The sequence below is a fragment of the Hyperolius riggenbachi genome, chromosome 10 (genome assembly GCF_040937935.1).
Source record: "Hyperolius riggenbachi isolate aHypRig1 chromosome 10, aHypRig1.pri, whole genome shotgun sequence".
NCBI lineage: Eukaryota > Metazoa > Chordata > Amphibia > Anura > Hyperoliidae > Hyperolius > Hyperolius riggenbachi.
Window position 1 is genome coordinate 224,245,101 of NC_090655.1, and position 27,523 is coordinate 224,272,623.

Consider the following 27,523-nt stretch of genomic DNA (forward strand, 5'->3'; position numbering starts at 1 on the left):
CTACTCTTTTGGGAATGTATAGTGGTGGAGTATGTGCATCTCTGGGCCTATGAATGTGTGTGCAAAGTGTGTATGGGTGGAGTGTGTGTGCCTCTGGACCTACGTGTGTGTGTGTGTGTGTGTGTGTGTCTCCCTGGGCCTATGAAAGTGTGTAGGGAGTGTGTGTGTCTCTGGGCCTAAAAGCATGTGTGGGGAGTGTGTGTGGGTGGGGTGTATGTGTCTATGGGCCTATAAGTATGTCTGAGGAGTGTGTGTGGGTGGAGTGTGTGTGTCTCTGGGCCTATGAGTGTGTATGTGGAGCGTGTATGGGTGGAGTGTTTGTGTCTCTGGTCCTATTAGTGTGTTAGTGTGTATTATTCTGTTCCGCTTCCTGTCCTTTCTCTTTTAATAAGGACTACATGGTTTAAAGGGATGCATTTCTGAATCTAAATTCTAAACAGCAGCCATGTCAGTGTGACAATAAAAGTTGCTTCATTCAGCTGCGAAACAAAAAAATGCCATTTAACTTTTAACCCTGTAGTGTTATCACTTGCACTTCCTCTGCAAAAAAAATATGTTTTGGCTTCTATTTACTTTTCAGGTGAGTCGTGGCTGCATTTGACTGCTGTTCGACCTTATTTGCATAGGTAATAGCACCGGTTTAATAACCCTTTACATGTAATAAAAAATGGACCTCAAGTTATTTAGTAGCACTAGCACTATACATTATGTATTTATGTTTAACTCATTATATAATATCAGCTCAGGTACGCTTTAATTTTTAAAATGGAGATTATGTTTTGTGTGCTATTTAGAGATTTGTGTAGCACTTTAATAAAAGGGGCTTGAGCAGGTTCCTTTGTGTGATAGACAGCCAGTGATGAGAATGACACAGTGGAGCTACTTAACTGTACATCTGCTTCAGCCCAGCACCGGTGTACAGAATGATTTGGAGTGGTGCCAATCAATTTCCTGCTGGGCTACACTGGAAGTAGTAGTTAGCAGTATTCTAGTAGAGATATGATGAGGGCATCTACTAGCATTTGTGTTGTGTCTTGAGCGAGGTAAGGGCAAATGCTAGAGAAGTTTTTTTAAGCTGTAGTTGACAGAAGAGGTTGTTGATATTACACATGGAATGGCACTGTCATGTCTTCATATCTTGTCTCTACAGACTGCGCCAGTGTGATTTGACGTCCTTCTGTTGTGCAGACCTTCGTTCTTTATTGATGACAAGCCGATCTCTTACGGTACTGGATCTGTCCAAGAATGAACTGGAGGACTATGGACTAAAATGCCTCTGTGAAGGGCTCAGACATCCAGACTGTACTCTAAAGGAGCTGATGTGAGTACCGTATAACATTATAAAATGTAGAGTAAGCTGAGAATAAGACTTCTGTCTAGTGGGTTTATCAATCCAGGCAGGATTCTGAGGAGGATTCTCATTGATCCACTTGGTGGACCGATGGGGAGCCCCGGCGGGTGAAACAGTTTTTTTGGGTGCCTGCTGCAGCAGGTGTTGAATAGACATCAGCTAAGAGGTGTCCAGTTGGTAATCTGGGTGCATGGAGATCAGCATTCTGAATGGGTTGGCTCAGATGCAGAGGAGAGTGAATTAGCTGCGGGGATCCTGGCATGTTGCGGTGAACGTTGGGTGAGTGCTGGGTGCCTGACAATGTAGCGGTAAGTGGGATGGGTATTGCAGATCACACAGGAGCGAGGTAGCAGTACTGTGGTGCTGAAAGACAGCTCTGGACAGGAAAACTGGCACTTAAGCTGTGATATGAAGTGTAAAGAGGTGGGGGCTGGATTCATCCATCAGCTTCCAGCTGTCTCTAGTTTATGGGACCTCACAATGCAAACTGAGGCCAGGATGGCAGATGGTTGCTCAGGTGCAGAGATGAGCACAAGTTTTGCATAGATGTAATTTCACATCGGAAGTTCGCAATTACGATGCAAAATTATAATGTGAAATTTTGTGGAAAAAAAAATCTTAATTCATTTCGGCTGTAATTGTAATCATTCGTAATTTTGCATAAATGTTCACGTAAATGTTGCGTAATTTCATGCCAGTTTTAAAGGTTAATAGCAAAGCCCCCGTACAAGCTATTGCCACCACCACCCAAAATCAATTGAATTTACAAACCGTAATTATGTATAGGCATAATTGCAAACATTTATGGGAAATTTCACATAATCGTAATAAGCTGATTATAATCATCAGTGCCCAGGTGCCCACTTGCTCGGCAATCCAACTGTAAGCGTGTTTTTTCTATGCAGTGCCGGCTACTTTTGCCTCTCTCAGCCCAAATATTTATATTGTAAATCATATTTTCAAAGATGGCAGGCCCATTATTTTTCCACTCTCCTTAGTTTCTGTGCAACGTGTGGCTAGCAGTCAAATAACCACATGTATTTGGTATTTCTTAATATAATGCATTAAGTGGAATTAATTTTACAAGTATTAATATAATAAACTTACATTTTATCTGAGTTTAAACTAGAGAAAAAATACTTTGTTATTTTATTGTAATTTATCTAAATGCTGCCAAGAGAAAGCCCTATGAGTCCTGATCAAAAGAACACCAAACTTGATTAGCCAGTAGTTCTGCGCCTGCGCAGTACGCCATGGACAACGTGGCCATGACTGACAGCGGTGCTTCATGCAGCCGCAGTAAGGACAAACTCGAGGTCGGCCTAAACAGTGTGCGAGGAGCCCGGGACAGCGGCGGAGAACGGAGCGATCAGCGTAGGACTAGAGATGGCCCGAACGGTTCAAACGCAAACTTGTACACGCAAACAACACGAGTTTGCGTTCGCGTTGAAACGCGAACTTTTAGCGAGTTCGACCCACCCCCTATACTACATCATTGGGCTAAACTTTGACCCTCTACATCACAGTCAGCAGACACATGGCAGCCAATCAGGCTTCACTCCCTCCTAGACCCCCCCCCCCCTCTTATAAAAGGCATCAGCGTCGGCCATTTTCTCACTGTGTCTGCTGCTGCAATTAGTAAGAGAAGGGAGAGACATTGGCGAGATAGGGAAAGCGTTAGTCAGGAGGTCTGTTAGTTTGCTCCTTGCTGATATTTGTTGATGAAAAGCACCCCAAAAAAGCTCTTTTGAGAGCTAGGGCTTGATTCACAAAGCGGTGCTAACCTACTTAGCACGTGTAAAGTCTTAAGGCACGCTAATCAGAGTGCTAAGTAGGTTAGCACTGGTTTTCTCAATTGAGAAATCCGGTGCTAACCTACTTAGCACCCTGGTTAGCACGTCTAAAGACTTTAGACGTGCTAAGTAGGTTAGCACCGCTTTGTGAATCAAGCCCCTAGTGTTTTGAGCTAAAGTTTTGTGTGGCACACTGACCTTGCATATACAGCCTTGTCTGTCGCAGCTGGCCCTTGCTAATTGCTATACTGTGCCAGGCCAAGCACACTCAGTGCATACCTTTTCACAGCACCTGTGTGACTGCACATTGCATTATACCACCAGCAGTCACTGCATACCTTTCACTGCATCTGTGTGACAGCACGCTGTTTTATATACCATTCAATGCATACCTTTTCACTGCAACTGTGTGACTGCACAATGCATTATACCAACAGCAGTCACTGCATACCTTTCACTGCATCTGTGTGACAGCACTCTGTTTTATATACCAGTCAGTGCATACCTATTAACTGCACCTGTGTGACTGCGCATTGTATTATACCAGCAGTCAGTACCTTTAACTGCATCTCTGCGACTGCACATTGTATTATACCAGTCAGTGCATACCTTTCACTTGAATGGATGGCAGACTTGCCCTCCATAACAGATTCTCGTTATAGGATTTCAAGTGTATTTGTCTCAGCATTATACAGTAGTCAGTGCATACCTTTCACTGCAGCTGTGAGACTGCACATTGTATTATACCACCAGTCAGTGTATACCTTTCACTACATCTGTGTGACTGAACATTGTATTAGTCAAGTCAGTGCATACCTTTCACTTCATCCCCCCAATATGGACAAAACAAGAGGCAGAGCCAGAGGCAGGCCACCCGGCAGGTCTGTTGGGCTTGCATATCACAATGAAGCAATTACCCATTTGAGTGTGTTGGGGGGCACACCCAAGATAATAAGGTCGTTGCTTCATTGTGGACAGACCAAATTCGATCAGCTGGATAGTCACTGTTGTTCTGTCATTGAGCTACTTCAGCCCGACCATATGGGCTTGAAAACTCCCAACACATGCACTCTCGCCATCGTGCGCACCAGTTCAGCACGGTCATCACTACACAAACAGCTGTTTGCAGTGCGTTACACAGTGAGTTTGGTCTGTCAGTGTGAAGCAGTACACTACTAACACTACCTGCTGATCCATGTCTACACACGCAAGATGTTTTCAAGCACTTTATGCCTCCAATTTAGGAATGCAATATGATTTCTTTACAGTAGGTATTATAACGCTGCTGTGCGTCAAATCCATAATTTTCTCCGGGACTTTTGGCGTGTATCCCACTCCGTCATGCCCCCCTCCAGGTGTTAGACCCCTTGAAACATCTTTTCAATCACTTTTGTGGCCCGAAACAGTGTTTGTACTTTTCAAAGTTTGCCTGCCCATTGAAGTCTATTGCGGTTCGCATGGTTCGCACGAACGCGAACTTTTGCGGAAGTTTGCATTAGAGGTTTGCAAACCTAAAATCGAAGGTTCGAGCCATCTCTACGGGGGACAGTCGGCTGCAAGGGGCTGGAGAAAGCCCCAGGTGAGTAAAGCTGTTTTTACATTTTTTTGCCTGATGTTTCCTTTAAGTTAATGGATGCATCACCAAAATGATGGCCTGGCATGGAAGAGAGTTAAATATATCAGTGCTGGAGTGCTTAGGCTGAAGGGACCAGAGCCCTTTCTGGACAAAATATATAATACAAACTTCCCCTCAGGGAAGTATGTAAAAAAAATGGGCCAAAGGGGGTGGTATTACTTACCGTTGGGGGGTTGCTCCTTAGCCCCCTGTCTTTATGCTGGCAACACCTGCCTGTTTCCCTGGAGAAGGTGGCAGGTGGCCTGGATTTACATTGCAAGATCCTAAAGACATGGTTGTTCTGGCACCTTAGATATTGCACTCCTTGAACCCACCAATTCCTATTGAATTGCAACACAAGTGTGCTGGCTGGCCCAGCTGTCACCTCTCACTACTTTATCTGCCTGCCTTAGGTAGCCACAGGTGACCCTTAGTATTAGGTAGTTAAAGGTGCCTCCAGCTGAAGGGGGAACTCATCAGTGGAATGCCGAGAGCTGGGTGACTAACCGCTCATTTACGCTCCACTCGGGACTCTACATAGGGAAGGAGGGAGGGAGGCACTCAGAGAGTAGAGTGAGCTGCCTCTCCATCATCAGGCACCTGTAGGCATGAGCCTAGTGTCCTTTAAAAAAAAAAAACAGCCCTGCAGAACGCATAAATGAGCAGCCCCTTGAAGGTGAGTAGAAAGTAGGCCTGATCCTTAGGAACAAAAGTATGGATCCTTTGATTGCTTTTACTTACATTCCTGTGTTTTGTATCTTTATGCTGTTCCTTTACTCTTTTTACCATACTCCAATCTGAGTCTACTGATCTATAGGAAGACGAAAGGTGTTTAATTATGGAATGCAGCTGACTAACCCCCTTTCTCCTCAGCTTGGAGGACTGCGGAATTCCCTCAGAGTGTTGTGAAATTATCTCCGACATTGTTGCAACCTCATCTCTGATAGTACTTGATTTATCGTCTAATAACCTGCAGGATTCTGGATTAAAACTTCTCTGCGAGGGACTCAAACACCCACACTGTGTCCTGCAGGAGCTCAGGTAAGCTGGTGCCATTAGAAGCAAACTTTGACCCTGAAAAGTTAGAAAAAAATAAACCAGTCCCCCTATTTTGGGAAAATGGTAATCACTTTTGTTGGCAGATCAGCCAAGTTGTCAGACCAATGCATATGATAAATGGGGGAGGTGTTACAGAGTAACCAGTGATGTTCTGGAGAACCTGACACACTAGGATTTTTGAAGAGGAAAAGATAATTTGCATATTCTATCAAGGCCCTAAAGTGGTGATACATTATGGAGTAGGTTTCACCTTATATGAAGCTAAATAGTTTAAAATTACCTTTTTGGAAAAGAAACTTGTACTTTTTTTTTTTTTTTTTTAGTAGATGAGCTTTTTGGCCTGCTACAAGCCTATATACACAAAGGTTTATCCAAGACTCCAGTGGGCAATACCTTCACCTCAACATTTCTGTAATCCAGTGTTTTTTTATGCATCTCCATTACCTTTCGTGTTGGTGGACACAGAGTAACCACCTGATCCTATGGCAAAGGGGGAGGCAAAGTAACTCCTCTCTTGGAGAAAGCAGGTAAACTGGGTGCTGCCATAGACCACAACATTGCCATAGACCACAGCGCTTAGGTTCTGCTATTATAATTAACTCCGGATAATGGCAGGGGCAGCTCAGCTGGGAAGGTCACCTAGCAGTGCCTGGAGGCTAGTGTTAGGCATGGGTGAGGGATGTAGTGTTAGGCATGGTTAGGTAAGGGGAGGTTAATGTTAGGAGTAGGTAGGGGTGTTAGTGTCAGGCATATTATTATTATTTAGTATTTATAGAGCGCCGACATCTTACGCAGTGCTTTACAGAGTATATATATTGTATTGTCAGTAACTGTCCCTCCAAGGAGCTCACAATCTAATCCCTACCATTGTCATATGTCTATGTATGTATCATGTAGTGTATGTATTGTAGTCTAGGGCCAATTTAGGGGGAGGTAATTAACTTATTTGTATTTTTTTTTGGGATGTGGGAGGAAACCGGAGTGCCCGGAGGAAACCCATGCAGACACGGGGAGAACATACTCAACTCCTTGCAGCTAATACCCTGGCTGGAATTTGAACCGGGGACCCAGCGCTGCAAGGCCAGAGCGCTGAATACTATGCCACCGTACTGCCTCTACAGCGGGGCGGGGGGGAGGGGGTAGTGTTAGGAATGGATAGGTATGGGAGGGTTAGTATTAGGAATAGGTGGTGGTTAGTGTTAGATGTGGGGAGGTTAGTTTTAGGCATAGCTAGATATTATTTCAATTTAGTAGTTGGTACAGATTTAGTTGAAATTTGAATCTGGCTTTAATTTGTTCCAATCTCAAAATCAACTGCAATGGCTTTATTCATATTCATAACATTTTGGTGGAGCTACAGTTAATTTTTTCAATAATTATGCTCTAGTAAAGGCCTTGACAAAGTTTAAGCATCCCAGGCCGCCAACTGTGGAACACAGGTTGCGTTCCTTTTTTTAATCTCCCTACCTCCCCCCTCCCTGCAGTGTTGCGCAAGTGGGTGATGAGAAGTGGGTTAACTTATGTAATCGCCGCTTCCAGCGTCGGGTCTCCATGGCCACAGTGGCGTCACGTGACATGCCTCTTTCTTATCCCCGGCTCACAACTCTGCAGAGAGGAAAGAGGAGAGGAATCTGGCAGACCATAGTTTGCCCGCCGCTGCTCTAGTAGCTATAAAGCATTTAGATATCTCTTTTTTCATCAATCTGCAGGTTGAATGATTGTAGTCTAACATCAGCCAGTTGTGTTGATCTCAGCTCTGTGATCATTTTAAGTCGATCCCTGAAAGGACTGCGAATTACAGAAAACAGCTTGTTGGATTCTGATTTGAAACATCTGCGGGAATCTATCAGACACCCAGGCTGTGTCTTACAGGATCTGAGGTGAGTGGTACAAACCTAGAGTAAAACGTCTGTGCAAGGTCCTTCAGACAAAAGGTGTAGACCAGGGGTGTCAAACTTAATCACATAAGAGGTCGAAAATCCAAAACATAGTCTGTCGCGGGTCAAATTGTTTATTAAGATTTAACATTTATTGAACAGTCTCACTATGTGGCTTAAAGAGACACTGAAGCGAAAAAAAAATATGATATACAGTAGTGAATTGGTTGTGTACTATGAATAATTACTAGAAGATTAGCAGCAAAGAAAATATTCTCATACTTTTATTTTCAGGTATATAGTGTTTTTTCTAACATTGCATCATTCTATAATATGTGCACATTACACAACACCCAGCATTCAAAATGAGTCTTTCAGAGCAGTCTGTGAAGTAATGACCTCTCCTCTAGCAGAGGAAAAGTAAATAGTCCAGGAACAGTTGAGATCATAAAAGTCAGATAACAGCCCTCTCCATGACTAACTTAGTCTGAGAGCTTAATGGCTTGTTTGCATAGAGATAACAACTGGAGTTTCTCAACTCTTCCTGTACTGGAAACAATTAGACTGATGTATCTGATCTTAATGTTTTATTTCTTAGCTGTGCTACACATACAAATTATAATATCATCATTTTTTTTTCGCTTCAGTGTCTCTTTAACTATAGAGACCATGCAGGCCTTCTGCTGCCACTTTTACAGAGTAGTAGTTTAATATTTACCATACCTGCTCCAGTGCTGCTTCGAGGCTCCTATGATATTTTTGACGGCCACACACTCTATGCTGTATACTTCTTGCTCCTGAGGTCACGTGATCAGGAGAAGGAAGTATGAAAGTATAGAGTGTGCAACTGCTGGAAAGAACAGAGACCCTGCGCATCACTGGAGCAGGTAAAAATTGCTCCGCTGTGCTACTGTGATATGTAGAGAGATGATGTCGGGGGAAGGAGAAGGGGGTTAAGAATCCAAGGAGGGGCCCCATGGTAATTTTGCAGAGGGGTCCTGTGGGTTGTTGCAGCTCCCCGGCTCAATCTGACAATGTTTTAATCAGAAACACTGTCTCCAGTGTGCTCCTCTGGGTGGGAAGGCAGTGTGCTGTCCTTTTACTGCTTACAATGAAACATATTTGAAACTCCTGAGGGACACATAATATGACAAGGAGGGCCGCATTCGGCCCACGGGCCTTGTGTTTGACACCTGTGGTGAAGACCCTGTAAAGTGGATGAAAAAGCCACAGTCCACCCTATATCATTGCCTATATTGATAACGAAACCGCTACACATCAGGTCACAGTGACAGAAATGTGAAATGTAGGCCACCAGTTTCAGGAAATATACACAATTATGCACAGGGGGCAAGCTGAATAACGTTACCTAGTGACACCTGGGATATTCAGCCACAATTAGGACCCTGACCCAATGTAAGGCCAAGCCCAGATTTATACTTTTTCTTCTGCTAGGTCAACTTTCTTGTGTATCCCTTCCATGTACTGTGGCCAGTTCCCAATTCCATGTACAGCCCATGTGTATCATCCGGGGTCCGTTAAAAATGGCGCCAGTTATCGTAGTTAAAAAACGGCGCCCCATAGAGAACCACTATCGCTAGTTATTTTTCGTTTTTGACAGCTAAAAAATGGCGCCGGCTTTAAAAACGATATTTATCGTTTATATTTATATTTGTATTGCTCCCAAACGATATTTATCGTTTTAACCCTTGCTTTGCTGCCGTTTGGAAAATATCTGCCCGCCGGCTTTAATGTTTAATAGCAAAGCCCCCTTAAAAGCTACAAACACCAAATTTGCAGGGAATGTTAAGAATAAAATTGTGAACAAGAGGAAAAATTTTTTTTTCAGAAAGACCTTATAGTTTTTGAGAAAATCGATTTTGAATATTCTTCTTCTGACCGTGGGAAAATTAAACGCCCGCCGACTTTAGCGGTTAATAGCAAAGCCCCTTTAAATGCCAGAAACACCAAATGTGTAGGGAATGTTAAGAAGAATAGTGGAAACACGAAGAAAAAAAAATGTTCAAAAAGACATTATAGTTTTTGAGAAAATCGAGTTTAAATCTTCAAAGAGGAAATGTATCTATTTAAATCGCGTACTAACATTTCCATGGAAACTTTTTCCGCCGACTTTAGCAGTTAATAGCAAAGTCCCCTTAACCACTTGCCGACCGCACGCTTATACCGTGCGTCGGCAAAGTGGCAGCTGCAGGACCAGCGACGCAGTACTGCGTCGCCAGCTGCAGGCTGATTAATCAGGAAGCAGCCGCTCGTGCGAGCGGCTGCTTCCTGTCAATTCACGGCGGGGGGGCTCCGTGAATAGCCTGCGGGCCGCCGATGGCGGCTCGCAGGCTAAATGTAAACACAAGCGGAAATAATCCGCTTTGTTTACATTTGTACGGCGCTGCTGCGCAGCAGCGCCGTAAGGCAGATCGGCGATCCCCGGCCAATCAGCGGCCGGGGATCGCCGCCATGTGACAGGGGACGTCCTGTCACTGGCTGCACAGGACGGATAGCGTCCTGTGCAGCCCAGATCTCCCGGGGGAGCAGGTAGGAGAGGGAGGGGGGAGAATGTCGCCGCGGAGGGGGGCTTTGAGGTGCCCCCCCCCGCAACATGCCTGCAGGTAGGAGCGATCAGACCCCCCCTGCACATCATCCCCATAGGGGGAAAAAAAGGGGGGCGATCTGATCGCTCTGTGTGGCCGCGGATCTGTGCTGGGGGCTGCAGAGCCCACCCAGCACAGATCCAAACAAACAGCGCTGGTCCTTAAGGGGGGGTAAAGGGTGGGTCCTCAAGTGGTTAAATCCTAGCAACACCAAATTTGCAGGATATGTTAAAAAGATACTGGGAAACAATATTTAAAAAAAAATTGAAAAATTTTATTTATTTATTTTTTTAAATTAAAATTTGTGGGTTATGTTCAGAGTGTGGGAAATGTTTTGAAAAAAATGACATGGGGTCCCCCCTCCCGAGCCTCTGTAACCCTTTGTCTCCCATGCAGGCTGGGATAGCCAGAATGCGGAGCCCCGGTCGACTGGTGCTTCGCACCCTGAGCTATACCAGTCCGCATGGCCCATGGTATGGGGGGGCTTCGGGGGGGAGGGGCGGCCAAGCCTTCCCCTCCCCCCCGGAGCCCTTGTCCAATCCATGGACAAGGGGCTCTTCCCCACCTCCGGTGCCCCAGGAGGAGGTGGGGGCGACGACTCCCTGGGGGGGGTTCATGGTGGCATCTGGGAGTCCCCTTTAAGAAGGGGACCCCCAGATGCCAACCCCCCTCCCAGGAGAAATGAGTATAGGGCTACTTTGTACCCCTTACCCATTTCCACAAAGGGTTAAATGAAATAAAAACACAACAACGAGAAAAGTCCTTTAATGTTCTAAATTAACCAGAAATACTTACCTGTACCTTTAAGAAAAAAATCCCACGTCAATTAGGTCCCACGACAGTATCCTCTGTCTTGCGACCTTCTGTTACATCTTGATTGAAGATCTCCGCCGCGCCGACGCCACACACGCCGCCTCCGCCGCACTGCTCTTAGCTATACTTAGTATAGCTAAGAGCAAAAAGCATCTTTAAATTTTAGCTCCAATGGTCCCCATTGGTTCCTTAACAGACCAATGGGGATCAGGAGGATCCCCATTGGTCGATAAGGAACCAATGGGGAGCCTTGGAGCCAAAATTTAAAGATGCTTTTTGTTCTCAGCTATGCTTAGTATAGCTGAGAGTTGCGTCTATGCATCTATATAGACGCATTAGCGCTAGCTGCCGCTGCCCTCCCTGCCTCCCCCCACCTGTCACCCTCACCCATGCTGGCACCCATGGGTGCATTGGGTGTCAGCATGGGTGAGGGTGACAGGTGGGGGGAGGCAGGGAGGGCAGCGGCAGCTAGCGCTAATGCGTCTATATAGACGCATAGACGCAACTCTCAGCTATACTTAGTATAGCTGAGAGCAGTGCGGCGGAGGCGGCGTGTGTGGCGTCGGGGCGGCGGAGATCTTCAATCAAGATGTATCAGAAGATCGCAAGATGGAGGATACTGTCGTGGGACCTGATTGACGTGGGATTTTTTTCTTAAAGGTACAGGTAAGTATTTGTGGTTAATTTAGAACATTAAAGGACTTTTCTCGTGGTTGTGTTTTTATTTCATTTAACCCTTTGTGGAAATGGGTAAGGGGCACTTTGTACCTCTATACCCATTTCTCCTGGGAGGGGGGTGGGCATCTGGGGGTCCCCTTCTTAAAGGGGACTCCCAGATGCCACCATGAACCCCCCCCCCCAGGGAGTCGTCGCCCCCCGCCTCCACCTGGGGCAAGGGAGGCGGAGAAGAGCCCCTTGTCCATGGATTGGACAAGGGGCTCCGGGGGGAAGGGGGAGGCTTGGCCGCCCCTCCCCCCCGGAGCCCTCCCACACCATGGACCATGCGGGCTGGTATAGCTCAGGGTGCGAAGCCCCAGTCGGCCGGGGCTCCGCATTCTGGCTATCCCAGCCTGCATGGGGGACAAGGGGTTACAGAGGCTTGGGAGGGGGGACCCCACGTCGTTTTTTTTTTTTAATTTGGTATCAATTTTTATTTTTTTAATGTTCTGAGTGTGGGAAATAAATTTAAAAAAAAAACGACGTGGGGTCCCCCCTCCCGAGCCTCTGTAACCCCTTGTCCCCCATGCAGGCTGGGATAGCCAGAATGCGGAGCCCCGGCCGACTGGGGCTTCGCACCCTGAGCTATACCAGCCCGCATGGTCCATGGTATGAGGGGGCTTCGGGGGGAGGGGCGGCCAAGCCTTCCCCTCCCCCCCGGAGCCCTTGTCCAATCCATAGACAAGGGGCTCTTCCCCACCTCTGGTGCCCCAGGAGGAGGTGGGGGCGACGACTCCCTGGGGGGGGGGTTCATGGTGGCATCTGGGAGTCCCCTTTAAGAAGGGGACCCCAAGATGCCCACCCCCCTCCCAGGAGAAATGAGTATAGGGCTACTTTGTACCCCTTACCCATTTCAACAAAGGGTTAAATGAAATAAAAACACAACCACGAGAAAAGTATTTTAATAATCTTAATTAACCACAAATACTTACCTGTACCTTTAAAAAAAATGTTCCCACGCCAATATATCCTCGGAAATGACCCAACAAATAACAATATCCTCTTATCTTGCGATCTTCAATTAACTTGATTGAAGATCTCCCACGCCAATTAGAATACTATACCTTACAATGCGTCCTGCGTAGGGACGCATAGCACGGCTCCCGCTGTCCTCCCCGCCTCCTCACCTGTCACCCTCACCTAGCCTGGCACCTGGTGCACCCATGGGTGCCACCCTAGGTGAGGGTGACAGGTGCAGGCAGACGGGAGAGACAGCGGATCTGGCAGCTATACGTCCGCACAGGACGCATCCTAAGGTATAGTAACCGGCACTTTAGTAGCCGGTTCTTTTTGTATTGAATCAAATGAATCGATTCATTTGATTCAATACAAAAAGAACCGGCTCATTTAAGAGCCAGTTACTATACCTTAGGATGCGTCCTGTGCGGACGTATAGCTGCCAGCTCCGCTGTCTCTCCCCGTCTGCCTGCACCTGTCACCCTCACCTAGGGTGGCACCCATGGGTGCACCAGGTGCCAGGCTAGGTGAGGGTGACAGGTGAGGAGGCGGGGAGGACAGCGGGAGCCGTGCTATGCGTCCCTACGCAGGACGCATTGTAAGGTATAGTATTCTAATTGGCGTGGGAGATCTTCAATCAAGTTAATTGAAGATCGCAAGATAAGAGGATATTGTTATTCGTTGGATCATTTCCGAGGATATATTGGCGTGGGAACATTTTTTTTAAAGGTACAGGTAAGTATTTGTGGTTAATTAAGATTATTAAAATACTTTTCTCGTGGTTGTGTTTTTATTTCATTTAACCCTTTGTTGAAATGGGTAAGGGGTACAAAGTAGCCCTATACTCATTTCTCCTGGGAGGGGGGTGGGCATCTTGGGGTCCCCTTCTTAAAGGGGACTCCCAGATGCCACCATGAACCCCCCCCAGGGAGTCGTCGCCCCCACCTCCTCCTGGGGCACCGGAGGTGGGGAAGAGCCCCTTGTCCATGGATTGGACAAGGGCTCCGGGGGGAAGGGGAAGGCTTGGCCGCCCCTCCCCCCCGAAGCCCCCCCATACCATGGACCATGCGGGCTGGTATAGCTCAGGGTGCGAAGCCCCAGTCGGCCGGGGCTCCGCATTCTGGCTATCCCAGCCTGCATGGGGGACAAGGGGTTACAGAGGTTCGGGAGGGGGGACCCCACGTCGGTTTTTTTTAAAATTTATTTCCCACACTAAGAACATTAAAAAAATAAAAATTGATACCAAATAAAAAAAAAAAAAGACGTGGGGTCCCCCTCCTGAGCCTCTGTAACCCCTTGTCCCCCATGCAGGCTGGGATAGCCAGAATGCGGAGCCCCGGCCGACTGGGGCTTCGCACCCTGAGCTATACCAGCCCGCATGGTCCATGGTGTGGGGGGGCTCCGGGGGGGAGGGGCGGCCAAGCCTTCCCCTCCCCCCCGGAGCCCCTTGTCCAATCCATGGACAAGGGGCTCTTCCCCGCCTCCCTTGCCCCAGGTGGAGGCGGGGGGCGACGACTCCCTGGGGGGGGGTTCATGGTGGCATCTGGGAGTCCCCTTTAAGAAGGGGACCCCCAGATGCCCACCCCCCTCCCAGGAGAAATGAGTATAGGGGTACAAAGTGCCCCTTACCCATTTCCACAAAGGGTTAAATGAAATAAAAACACAACCACGAGAAAAGTCCTTTAATGTTCTAAATTAACCACAAATACTTACCTGTACCTTTAAGAAAAAAATCCCACGCCAATCAGGTCCCACGACAGTATCCTCCATCTTGCGATCTTCTGATACATCTTGATTAAAGATCTCCACCGCCCCGACGCCACCTCCGCCGCCTCCGCCGCACTGCTCTCAGCTATACTAAGTATAGCTGATAGTTGCGTCTATGCGTCTATATAGACGCATTAGCGCTAGCTGCCGCTGCCCTCCCTGCCTCCCCCCACCTGTCACCCTCACCCATGCTGACACCCAATGCACCCATGGGTGCCAGCATGGGTGAGGGTGACAGGTGGGGGGAGGCAGGGAGGGCAGCGGCAGCTAGCGCTAATGCGTCTATATAGATGCATAGACGCAACTCTCAGCTATACTAAGTATAGCTGAGAACAAAAAGCATCTTTAAATTTTGGCTCCAAGGCTCCCCATTGGTTCCTTATCGACCAATGGGGATCCTCCTGATCCCCATTGGTCTGTTAAGGAACCAATGGGGACCATTGGAACTAAAATTTAAAGATGCTTTTTGCTCTTAGCTATACTAAGTATAGCTGAGAGCAGTGCGGCGGAGGCGGCGTGTGTGGCGTCGGGGCGGCGGAGATCTTCAATCAAGATGTAACAGAAGGTCGCAAGACAGAGGATACTGTCGTGGGACCTAATTGACGTGGGATTTTTTTCTTAAAGGTACAGGTAAGTATTTCTGGTTAATTTAGAACATTAAAGGACTTTTCTCGTTGTTATGTTTTTATTTCATTTAACCCTTTGTGGAAATGGGTAAGGGGTACAAAGTAGCCCTATACTCATTTCTCCTGGGAGGGGGGGTGGGCATCTGGGGGTCCCCTTCTTAAAGGGGACTCCCAGATGCCACCATGAACCCCCCCCCCCCCCCCAGGGAGTCGTCTCCCCCACCTCCTCCTGGGGCACCGGAGGTGGGGAAGAGCCCCTTGTCCATGGATTGGACAAGGGCTCCGGGGGGGAGGGGAAGGCTTGGCCACCCCTCCCCCCCGAAGCCCCCCCATACCATGGACCATGCGGGCTGGTATAGCTCAGGGTGCGAAGCCCCAGTCGGCCGGGGCTCCGCATTCTGGCTATCCCAGCCTGCATGGGAGACAAGGGGTTACAGAGGCTCGGGAGGGGGGACCCCACGTCATTTTTTTCAAAACATTTCCCACACTCTGAACATAACCCACAAATTTTAATTTAAAAAAATAAATAAATAAGATTTTTCAATTTTTTTTTTAAATATTGTTTCCCAGTATCTTTTTAACATATCCTGCAAATTTGGTGTTGCTAGGATTTAAGGGGACTTTGCTATTAACTGCTAAAGTCGGCGGAAAAAGTTTCCATGGAAATGTCAGTACGCGATTTAAATAGATACATTTCCTCTTTGAAGATTTAAACTCGATTTTCTCAAAAACTATATTGTCTTTTTGAACAATTTTTTTTTCTTCGTGTTCCCACTATTCTTCTTAACATTCCCTACACATTTGGTGTTTCTGGCATTTAAAGGGGCTTTGCTATTAACCGCAAAAGTCGGCGGGCGTTTAATTTTCCCACGGTCAGAAGAAGAATATTCAAAATCGATTTTCTCAAAAACTATAAGGTCTTTCTGAAAAAATATTTTTTCCTCTTGTTCACAATTTTCTTCTTAACATTCCCTGCAAATTTGGTGTTTGTAGCTTTTAAGGGGGCTTTGCTATTAAACATTAAAGCCGGCGGGCAGATATTTTCCAAACAGCAGCAAAGCAAGGGTTAAAACGATAAATATCGTTCAGGCACGAAAAAAAAAAAGTTTTAAAACGATAAACTTCGTTCAAAAGGTCTGCACTATTTTAACCTTTAAAACGATAAATATCGTTTTAAACATATATCGGGCAGAAGGGGGCGCCATTTTTTTGCCGGCGCCATTTTTAACTAGACGCGTATCATCCATGTTCAGCAGCCACTCTCCTCTAACGCTTTCTTATGCAGCCATTCCTGTGTTGCCCCCCATTTATAGCCCTCCCTTTTTCAATTGCAGACACTTCCTCCATATGCAGCAACCCCTCTCTCATGCCCTGTTGGGCAGCAACTGCTCTAAGTCCAGGCCTTTATTGCCTTACCAGAAATTGGCCCTGCAACTGTCACCCTTGCGTAAGACGATACACCAGTTGCTGGTCGCCGCTGCAGTAAACAAGCATCCCGCTGACGTAAAACAGTTGTAACCTGCTCCGTTCATCCCCAGGCAGCCTACTCACTCTCACTCTGTTTGTCGCATACACCTTGTCTTGGTTTGCCTTTCAAGTTGGAAAACAACCTTTCACAACTTCATGGAGTCCTGCAGTGCAGGTTGAATACGTATCAGTGAATATAGATCACAGTTTTTGTGGAATATATATCATGCATCTGCCCATTGGTAATTTGCTATGGGCAAATAATTCCATTTTGGCTTTGCCATAAGTTCCACGAAAAAGTCACATAAGAATTTTCACAAAAATATATGAGCATGAGTAAAAACACAGTGGCCCATTAGCAATTAACTTTTCCCCTTGGAGATATTTTCACACCTTGTCAATAAAATGCACTTTTTCACTTTAATTTTTATTGAAGAAAAAAATATATAGCATAACATTAAATCGTCGGTATAACATAACGGTATAACATTTTCTTAAAAATACAAGCCAAACAAAGTCTACATGACTGTTACATTTACAGCATTCTCTATCATTAATGAAACTTATGATAAATAAAATGCACTTTAAAGAACAAGTGACACTTATGCTAACCTAGAAATTAAAAACACATATTTAAGTAGATAAATACTAGTTCTACTTACATAACATGTATTGCACTGTCGTTATGATTCCATTTTCTAAATTTTATAAAGGAAAAGTAGAGAATCCTATTCTAGACAGTTTCCATATTGGTTACCTTTGACCTCCTGATATAATTTCCTCCCTCACTCTTTTTTCTACTCTTGCTAATTGTGTATTCGTTATCCGCCCTCCTCCAAGAGTTTTCAAACACTCCCACTGAGGTCTATACTAGGAAGTGCACTGTTTTATGTCATTAGAAGGAGGGGGAAATAAAGGGAAGAGGAGGGATATATTATAGATAAAAAGACCCCCCAGCATGCAACTGTTTGGCAATGGCAATTAAAGGGCCAGTGCTCCTAAGGCATGTGACAATATGGTATGGTGACAATCCCGCTTTAAACTACCAGCAAGCAAGAAAATAATCAGAATAATTTTGTCTGTACTTTTACACCTACTTTTTGGTACTTTTTCAATTGCAAAGTGCTGAAAAGTTATTTTAAAGAGAAGATGAAAAGGATCTCCTAAGAGGAGGTGGGCAGGAATGCAAAAATGTGTTTTCAACAACTGCATGCAAAAAACTGTTTCAAGGAAGTTCTCATTTTCACAAAAATGTGCCTGCCCCATCCACAGACCTCTGGATCTGCCAAGCATTATTACATCCCTCCCAGAAGAAACAACCAGTTGTGATTTCTCCCACTCTTGTTTTCTCCTCACATCTGATCACCTGATCTGTGTATGTGCAGCCTGCTGAAACATGGAGTTTCTGTTACTAGCGCCACACAGTAGGGGTTACTGTGACCATCCCTGCACTCTACTGACAACAGTGAGCAGGGACAGATTACCCACAATACAACTGTGCCAATTGCCTTTGGCCTTTCCAGTCTGGTGTACTGATCAAGGGCTTGGCCTGTCATAAGTCTCCATGAGGCCTATAGTAAAACAGTACACTAAGCAGTGGAGCATGCTGGAGAGGTATTGGGTAGCCATGGCAGACAACCCAGTAACCCAGTAAGGTGGGGAAGGGAGCTGTTAGAATACTAGTGTTTTGGGACAAAGAGGGGTTGGGAGTGCACTAAATATTGAAATGTATCACATATGTAGGCAAGGGGCTGAGGAAAGAGGAAGTACATAACTACGGTGTCCTTTAAAGAGGAGCTGTCAGCCATACTATCTCGGAAAACACATATATAAGTAGATAAATACTTGCTCTACTTACATAACATGTATTGCACTGTCCACGTTTTGATTTTAGTGATTTTTCTACAGTAAAAAAAAAAGAGAAAATCCTTCTTAACATTTCACATTTTGTGTGTGGCTATTTTTAAGCCAATTATGATGTCATTTCCACCCTTAGTTTCCTCTGCCTGATTTGCCGCCCTTCACCATAGAAAGTGCATTGTCTCAGCATGAGAAATATCGGCCAATCAGAGAGGAACAGAGATGTGGGAGGGGAAAACAGGAGGGAAAGAGGCTTCAGCCAATCAGGCTGCATTAGTTAAGTCTGAGGGAAAGCACAGAAGCACAAAAGGACAGCCCAGCATGCCCTACAACTTCCTTTATGTGTACCAAATTTTGTGTATACCAACTAAGAGTCAGGTAAACTGGGGAATGATCATTTATCAACAAGAAAAGTAATAGTGATTTTTTACTTTTGGATTGCCTGATTAGCATCCTTATTTACCAGATAAAAATAAAGAATTGATTTTTGATTTTATGCCCGACAGTTACTCTTTAAGACTAGGAGTGTTTGTGCAGTAAGATAGTGGTAAGAATGAAGCACACCAGGCACTCTGGTTTCCTCCCACATCCCAATAACATACAGATAAGTTAATTGGCTTCCCACTAAAAGTGGCATTAGACTACGATGGACATATGACTATGGCAAGGATTTGATATTACTATATATACTCTGTAAATCACTGCGGAAGGTGTTAGTGCTAAATAAATAATAATAATTCTGATGAGGTATTAGGGCCGCATTTGTCAGCACCGTGATTTGGTCTGGTGTGTCTCTTTCCTCTGGTGCCATGTGGTGTTTTGACCATTAGTCTCATGTTATGTCATCAGTATTTTATTGTAGAAAATCTTAGAGCAAAATAACACACACAGCCCAGCAGGACCAGAATAAAGTTTTCCAGCAAAGTGTGCCCCACCGAATTGTGCCTGCCCCAGTATAGGTAGCAGATGTGACCCCTGTATTACGTAGCCCCCTCACCCAGAGTAGGTAGCCAGATATGCCCCCAATATTAGGTAGCTCCCTGTATAGCTAGTCAGTTCTGATTGAGATATGAGACAGCAGCTTTGGGGAAAAAAAGGAACTTGTGGTTACCTCGTACTTCCTTACAGTTTTCTATGCATGAGCTGACAGGGAATTCTTGCTTATGTGAAACCAGTAGTATACAGCAGAGTGGTGCACAGTCATAGTGATGCTGGAGAGCTGCCAGGTCTGCTATGTCCCAGGTTTTTTCCCTCCCTCCATGCAGCATTTTCTTCCTCTATGCAGCGTTCTCTTCCTCTATGCAGTGTTCTGGGCAGATAGCGGTAGTCTGCACTGTCCCTCCCCACAGCCAGGACAGCTCTTCAATGACCTCTCTGTGTGTTCAGGGTCCTCACTTGATCTCATGTAGAGAGAGAGGTTCATAACAATGCCAATCACAAGAGAGACACCTCCGCTGCAGGGAGGGTGAGTGTAGACTGCGGCTATATGCCAGAACGCTGCATGGAGGGAGGAAGTGAAGAAATATGGAACATAGTGGACCCATTCATATGGAAAGAAAGGGGCACAGTCTGGCCATATGCAAGCCATAAGATGCACTGGCACCGCCCCCCCCCCCCCCCCACCACCACCACCACCACCACCCTTATTTGGTGAGGGAGTGCATCTTATGGTGTGAAAAAATACGTAATATTGGCTATTTGCATGTTTCTCTACTTAATATCTATTGTTGTTTCATAAATCTTAAGAAAATTAAAGTAATGGAGATAACAATATGTAAATTGAGGCCATTTGGTAATGTATATAAAGTAACAGTATTGATAAGATTTTAATAAGTTATTTAATTGGTGCAAAGCACATGTATTCTTTAATCACTTCACCTTCAAGGGATTTTGCCGAAATGGACCGGAGCAATTTTCCCCTGTCAGCGCTCCTCTCTTTCATTCTCCAATAATTTTATCAATACTTATCACAGTGAAATTATCTATATCTTGTTTTTTTTCGCCACCAATTAGGCTTTCTTTGGGTAGTACATTTTGCTAAAAATTGTTTTATTATAAATGCATTTTAATGGGTATAATAAGGAAAAAAAATTTCATTATTTCTCAGTTTTCACCCATTATAGTTTTAAAATAAAATGTTCAACTGTGCATTAAACGCACACATTGTATTTGCTCATTTGTACAGGTTATTGCAACATTTAAAATATTTCCCTAGTACAATGTATGTCAACAATATTTTATTTGTCAATAAAGGTGTATTTTTAGTCTATCACTAATAACAAGCCCATATAGGCAAAATAACAGTAATATACCCTCAAGACTTACATATTAAAAAAGTTCAGGCCCTAGGGTAACAATTTTTTTTTTTTTTGCAAATGTTCCATTTTGGTGACTATGGGAGGCAGGGGAGGGAGCGAGGAGGTATTTATTTATTTTTTATTTAATGTACACAGGTGTAAATTTAGTGTAAAAATGCATATTTTTATTTTTGAATGTATTTTTATTTTTTACCACTAGCTGTCCTCACACTCACCAGTCTGTGTGCTTAGAGCAAGCACACAGATAATGTTGTTTCAGGAAAAATCGCGCGTGCATGAAAAAAGGGCGCCGTGAAAAAAGGGCCTGACTTATTAACATATCTGGATTAATGCAGATAAAGTATTAATGCAATTTGATCACGAGAACCATCGTTGTCAAGCTTTCTTAACAATATTTATAATAAGGAATACATATGAATGTTAAATGTCGGTGTGTTTTATCGTCAATACTGCTTAACCCAACCCTACCCTCACACAGAACCCTCCCCTGGTGGTGCCTAAAACTAGCCTATCCCCTAGTGGTGCCTAACTCTAACCACCCCCCCAGTGGTGCCTAACCCTAACCACCCCCCCGGTGGAGCCTAACCCTAACCACCCCCCTGGTGGTGCCTAACCCTAACCACCCCCCTGGTGTTGTCTAAAACTAACTGCCGCCTAGGTGGTGCTTAACCCTAACCACTCCCCTGGTGTTGTCTAAAACTAACTGCCGCCTAGGTGGTGTCTAACCCTAACCACCCCCCTGGTGGAGCCTAACCCTAACCACTCCCTCTGCAGAAACACTCTTTTACATATATTAACAATAATACCTTTGAAAACGTAAAATCTGTACTTATTATCAAAATAATATGACAAAAACTATAACGTTGTAAACTTCTAAAACAATAACTACCTCAAAAACTATAATGTTCGAATGTTATTAACAAAATTTTTCGCGACGCCCTTTTTTCTGCTTTTTCCGCCGTATTAACGATAATTGCATTAAAGTCTATGGCGGCGACCTTTTCGTCCGCCCCCAGCCGGCGCCCTTTTTTTAATGCTACCAAAATCACTGGCTTCTTATTAAAGCTATGATTATTCCCTTACTGGCACTTTGATTGGTTCCATTTCACCAATCGCTGCTTTTTGAGACTCGATAGGTACCCACGGGGATGGCAGCGGTGGAAGACCATTTTAAAATGGTGCATCGTCCTGTAGTGGTTAACTTGACCATCCATTACAAGAAGTAATGTATTAGTATGAGCTGAAATAATGTACTGCAATACCCTGTGGATATGGAGGTGCACACCTGTATCCACACATAGGGTAGTGGAGTAATTTTTCGTGAGATATGTCATGGCTATAACTTTCGAATAATTGCACCTGCAAGTTTCACTTGTTCGTATCTGGCACTAAGAATGTTCTTTTGTTGTTGTTAAGTTTTCAGGCAAGTTTAAGGTAAGAGCTTTCTTTCTGCTGTTGGAGGGAAAGACAAAGATTATTTTAAAGAAGAAGAAAACATTTCTGTACCAGAACTAAACTGTATTCTTTCCTTGAACAATTTAAAAGAAAAAGAAATACAGTAAACCTTTGGATGGTGTAAGAGCACTTTGCAAGACCAGCAAAAAATGTTTTGAAATTTTGACTTAAGCAAGCAACGTCTTGATATACAACAAAGAACATTCACACGGGTAACGTCACACCAACTGAGCTGATGGTTCGTCTCCCTTTGGTGCTGCAGGATTTTTCTTAATTCTACTGAATCTGAGGCAGGGAACACACTTGACTGTTTTCGTACGCGTTTTCTGCACAGAAAAATTGAGAACTCATGTTAATCAATGGGCTAGTACACACTTAATATTTTGTTCGCGCGCAGAAAAAAAAACTGACATTCTGCATCATGACTCTGCACATTTTGTCAGATTTTTGTATCAATTACATCAGCTGCTATGAAAAAACGCGCGCGTTTCCTGCATAGAGACACACTTGGTGTGCAGAAAAAGTATGCAGGAAAACGCGCGCAGAAAACTGAAAGACAAGTGTGTTCCCTGCCTGAGTGTAGTGACTGTACAAGGTCACATTTCCATGAAATCCTCAAAGCAGGCAAAAGCAAATGTTATTGAATAACGTCCTCCAAACAAAACCATTTGAGGTGAGACAACAGACAGCAATGATTCTGTTCATTAAAGTGAAAGTCTTTTTTTACATTTTTATTTTATACAGTGCAGTACTTTCTATAACTGTTTTTGGATTATGGAACAAATTATCTGAGTTCCCATTAATCTTCATGGGGAAATGTGCTTTGATATAAGAGTGTTTCTGGAACCCTAATTAATTCTGCCACTAAAACAATAACCCAGATCCAACAGCAATTTCCTGGATGGATTTAGTCGTTTTGTGATGAAGAGGACTTTTATTTTAAGGACACTTGCTGTAAAACATGATTGTTGTTGTTGTTGCATGTATGAGTTGGTTGTTTAATGTGTGATAATAGTTTTCTATGAATTACCTGTAGGTTATTTTGAAAAATGATCATACAATTGGAGTGGGATCTGTTATTAAAGGTAACCTGAACCTGAAGCTAAAGGTATATGGAGGCTACCATATTTATTGTCTTTTTACCACTTCACCCCAAAGGGGTTTTTACCCTAACGGACAAGAGCGATTTTCACCTATCAGTGCTCATCCCTTTCATTTGCCAATAGCTTAATCACCACTAATCACAATTAAATGATTTATATCTTGTTTTTTTCACCACCAATTGGGCTTTTCGGGGTTGATATTAGTTCCCAGTAATTACTTTATTTTCTATGCATTTTAAAGGGAAAAACAAGGAAAAAATGAAAAAATACACTCCAATTTCAACCCCTATAGTTTTAATATAAACACTGCTACTGTACATAAAACCCACACATTTTATCTGCCTATTTGTTCTGGTTATCACAAGATTTGAATTATGTCCCTAGTACAAAGTATGGTGACAATATAGTATTTGTAAATAAAGGTGTATTTTTTCTATGTTGATTTTTTTCTCACTATTTTCACGTGCACGGGAATGCACGTGCATGCATGGGGGGTGCGCACGTGCATGTGCACAGGGGCAGCAGAACTGTCTGACTTATAAAAACGTCCTGGAGCCATTAACCACTTAAGCCCACAGGGTTGTAAATTTTTTCCATCTGAGCATCTTTCACCTTCCATTCATTTGCCAATAACTTTATCACTACTCATCACAATGAATTGATCTATATCTTGTTTTTTCCACCACCAATTAGGCTTTCTTTGGGTGATACATTTTGCTAAGAATTAATTTATTCTAAATCCATCTTAACAGGAATATTAAGAAAGAAATTGAAAAAATTCATTATTTCTCAGTTTTTGACCATCATAGTTTGAAATGAATACATGTTACCGTAATTAAAACCTATGTATTTTATTTGCCTATTTGTCCCGCTTATAACACCATTTAAATTATATCCCTATCATAATGTATGACGCCGATATTTTATTTGAAAATAAAGGGGCATTTTTTTCAATTTGCATGCATCACTATTTACAAGCCCATAATTTAAAAAATTATATTAATATACTCCTTTGACATGCATATTTAAAAAGTTCAGACTCTTAGGTAACTATTTATGTGTTTGTTTGTTTTTTAATTGTAATTTTTTGTATTAAAAATTATTTGGGTAATTTTTGGTGTGGGGAAGTAAACAGATAATTTTTAAATGTAATTGAATGTATTTATTTATTATAAAATGTATGTGTGTGTAGTTTACTATTTGGCCACAAGATGGCCACAGTCAAAAAAGTCCTGGAAGCATACGATGACGCTTCCAAGATTTAGAATGAAGACGGGAACTTTTTTTTTTTTTTGCAGAAAGACCGCGGTCCCTGTTAAGAGACCGTTGGTTTTTCTGCGGGGAACTTAGATCGGTGAATGGGAATTATATTCCCATTCACTGATCGGGGGGCTAATGGCGAGCGGTGGGAGCGCGCACGGGAGCGTGCACCGCACACTACAAGCAGCACAGCCTATCTGGACGAACATATTCGTTAAGAGGCTCTAGCGGGACGTTTTTATAAGTCAGCTTGTTATTAAGTGGTTAAACAATACCAGTTGCCTAGCAGTCCTGCTGATCTCTTTGGCTGCAGTAGTGTCTGAATAACACCTGAATCAAGCATACACCTAATCTTTTCAGATTTGTGACATTTGTGGCTAAAACTAGAGGCAGAGGATAGGCAAGACAGCCAGGCAATGTACAATGTTTAAAACTGAATAAATATGGAAGCCTCCATATCCCTCTCACTTCAGGTTCACTTAAAAGAGTGTAACAATATACGAAATATGGGAAGGGGTGAGTTAGGTTCAGTGTTTGCCTCTATGGATTTAGATGTGGGATACAAGAATTATATTTAAGACGAACTGTAATCAAGGATTGAACTTTATCCCAATTAGTAGCTGATACTGTGGGAGCTGTGTAACATTGTGGGAAATAACAGCTTTTTCCAACTGCCACACAACCAGGATCTCCCTCTGTGCATATATATATATATATATACATATATATATTCAACAAGCTTCCTATCTTCCTATCTCTCTGGAAGGTCTTTCGCAGTCTCTTACTCGGATCAGATCATGCATGGTCTTGGCAACTTAATCAACTCATTTGGGTTTCAATACCACTTAAATGCAGACGATACACAACTGTACCTCTCGGCCCCTCACATTAACTCCCTCCATGTCCTCTCACTTCTTAAAACTTAATATGAGTAAACCAGAACAAATTATTTTTTCACCGTCTCGGTAGGGATGGTCGGAAATGCCAATTTCCGATTCCGCAGAAGATCCACATTCCGCCATTGCCAAATACCGATTCCGCTTTCCACTACCAATTTCCGCATTCCAATGCGGAATTTCCGACGGAAATTGCGGAAATTCCGCCCGACTTAAACATCGATTTTCTCAAAAACTATAAGGTCTTTTTAAAAACTTTTTTTGCATCTTTTTCAGGAGATTCTGCTTAATAAACCCTGAAAATTTGGTGTTTCTAGGACTTACGGGAGCTTTGCTATTAACCGCTAAAGTCGGCGGATTTTTACTGTAATGTAAATGCAGAAAATAGGCAGATGCAAATTTTCTGCATTTTACATTACAGTAAAAATCCGCCGATTTTAGCGGTTAATAGCAAAGCCCCCGTAAGTCCTAGAAACACCAAATTTTCATGGTTTATTAAGCAGAATCTCCTGAACAAGATGCAAAAAAAAGTTTTCAAAAAGACCTTATAGTTTTTGAGAAAATCGATGTTAAAATCAGGCGGAATTTCCGCGATTTCCGACGGAAATTTCCGCGATTTCCGGCGGAAGTCCGCCTAACGCACTTGCATTACCGATTTCCGCATTCCGATGCGGAATTGCAATTTCCGATTGGAATTTCGGAAATTGCATTTCCGTGGAATCCGAATGAGCATCCCTACGTCTCGTTCTGCCTGAAATAACTATAAATGTTAATAACACTCTGATAACTTCTGTTCCCAAAGCACGATAATTAAAGGACTTACGAGGCCAAGTCCATCAAAAAAAATAAAAAAAAGTTAGCTACCTTGCTCAGCTTGTAAGGCACGGAGGACGCCGTCCGCGCCCTCCGTGCCGTTCCGCCTGGTCCCCGCCGCTGCACAGCCCCCCGAACGGTCCCCGACCGCGCGGCCCGGGTCGGGCTCCCCAGCCCTTACCAAGATGGTCGTCGGAGCTGGCCGCGGCTGCGCAGTCCGCACAGCCGCCAGAGCGGCTGCGCAGCTCTAAGGCCAACCCCCCGATCCACGCAACAGTAGCGTGGATCGGGGGGTTGGCCTTAGAGCTGCGCAGCCGCACTCGCGGCTATGCGGACTGCGCAGCCGCGGCCAGCTCCGCCGGCCATCTTGGTACAGGCTGGGGAGCCCGACCCGGGCCGCGCGGTCGGGGACCGTTCGGGGGGCTGTGCAGCGGCGAGGACCAGGCGGAACGGCACGGAGGGCGCGGACGGCGTCCTCCGTGCCTTACAAGCTGAGCAAGGTAGCTAACTTTTTTTTATTTTTTTTGATGGACTTGGCCTCGTAAGTCCTTTAAGGCAATATTTGACTCATTTCTCTGTTTTATTCCTCACATTCACTCCCTAACCAGCTCCTGTTATCTCTAACTCAAAAACATATCAAAATACAAAATACATGCTCTTATAATATCTTGTCTTGACTGTTGTAACATACTACTTTGTGGACTACCAACTAACAGACTGGCACCGTTCCAATCTGTACTGATCTCAGCTGCACATCTCATTCATTTTTCTTTCGCAAATGCTTCACCCCTCCTCTGGAATGCTCTTCCACCACACATCCGTCACTTTCCAACCTTTGGTACCTTTAAACGCTCTCTCAAACCTCACTTTTTCCAACAAAAATTCACTCTATCTTAGGGCACTTCTCTTTTTTCCTAAGGCAAAGTTGCACTCCTACTAGATATCCCAAAAAAACACACAGCCTCTAGCTACTGTATGTTTATTGTATACTACCCCATCTCTTGTTTCCCCCCTATTCCTTTAGATTGTAAGCTCGCAAGGGCAGAGCTCTCCACCCTTTTGTGTCTTGGAATTCTATATAAAATTTTTTTATCATGTTACTTTTGTCACTGTAAATACCAATTCTGTATTTTATATTGAATCTGTATTTTGTTACCAATCCTGTATTTT

General features: G+C 44.2%; 3 protein-coding genes across 5 annotated transcripts in view; 2 read left to right on the forward strand and 1 right to left on the reverse strand.

The window, feature by feature from the left end:
- Positions 1 to 24,083, forward strand: part of LOC137534626 (NACHT, LRR and PYD domains-containing protein 3-like) — a 107,118-nt gene extending 83,035 nt beyond the window's left edge. For all 3 annotated transcript variants that reach the window (XM_068256220.1, XM_068256219.1, XM_068256221.1), the window contains 4 exons: positions 1,151 to 1,321; positions 5,633 to 5,800; positions 7,528 to 7,698; positions 22,243 to 24,083. In XM_068256220.1, coding sequence (XP_068112321.1) covers positions 1,151 to 1,321; positions 5,633 to 5,800; positions 7,528 to 7,698; positions 22,243 to 22,264 — 532 coding nt within the window. In that variant the 3' untranslated portion in view covers positions 22,265 to 24,083. The remainder of the gene's footprint in view (positions 1 to 1,150; positions 1,322 to 5,632; positions 5,801 to 7,527; positions 7,699 to 22,242) is intronic.
- Positions 1 to 27,523, reverse strand: part of LOC137534627 (oocyte zinc finger protein XlCOF8.4-like) — a 174,229-nt gene that overhangs the window by 105,420 nt on the left and 41,286 nt on the right. The window lies entirely within an intron of this gene.
- Positions 23,340 to 27,523, forward strand: part of LOC137534624 (NACHT, LRR and PYD domains-containing protein 3-like) — a 155,669-nt gene continuing 151,485 nt past the window's right edge. The window contains exon 1 of the mRNA XM_068256216.1: positions 23,340 to 23,389. The gene's annotated coding sequence lies outside the window, so the exon portion shown is untranslated. The remainder of the gene's footprint in view (positions 23,390 to 27,523) is intronic.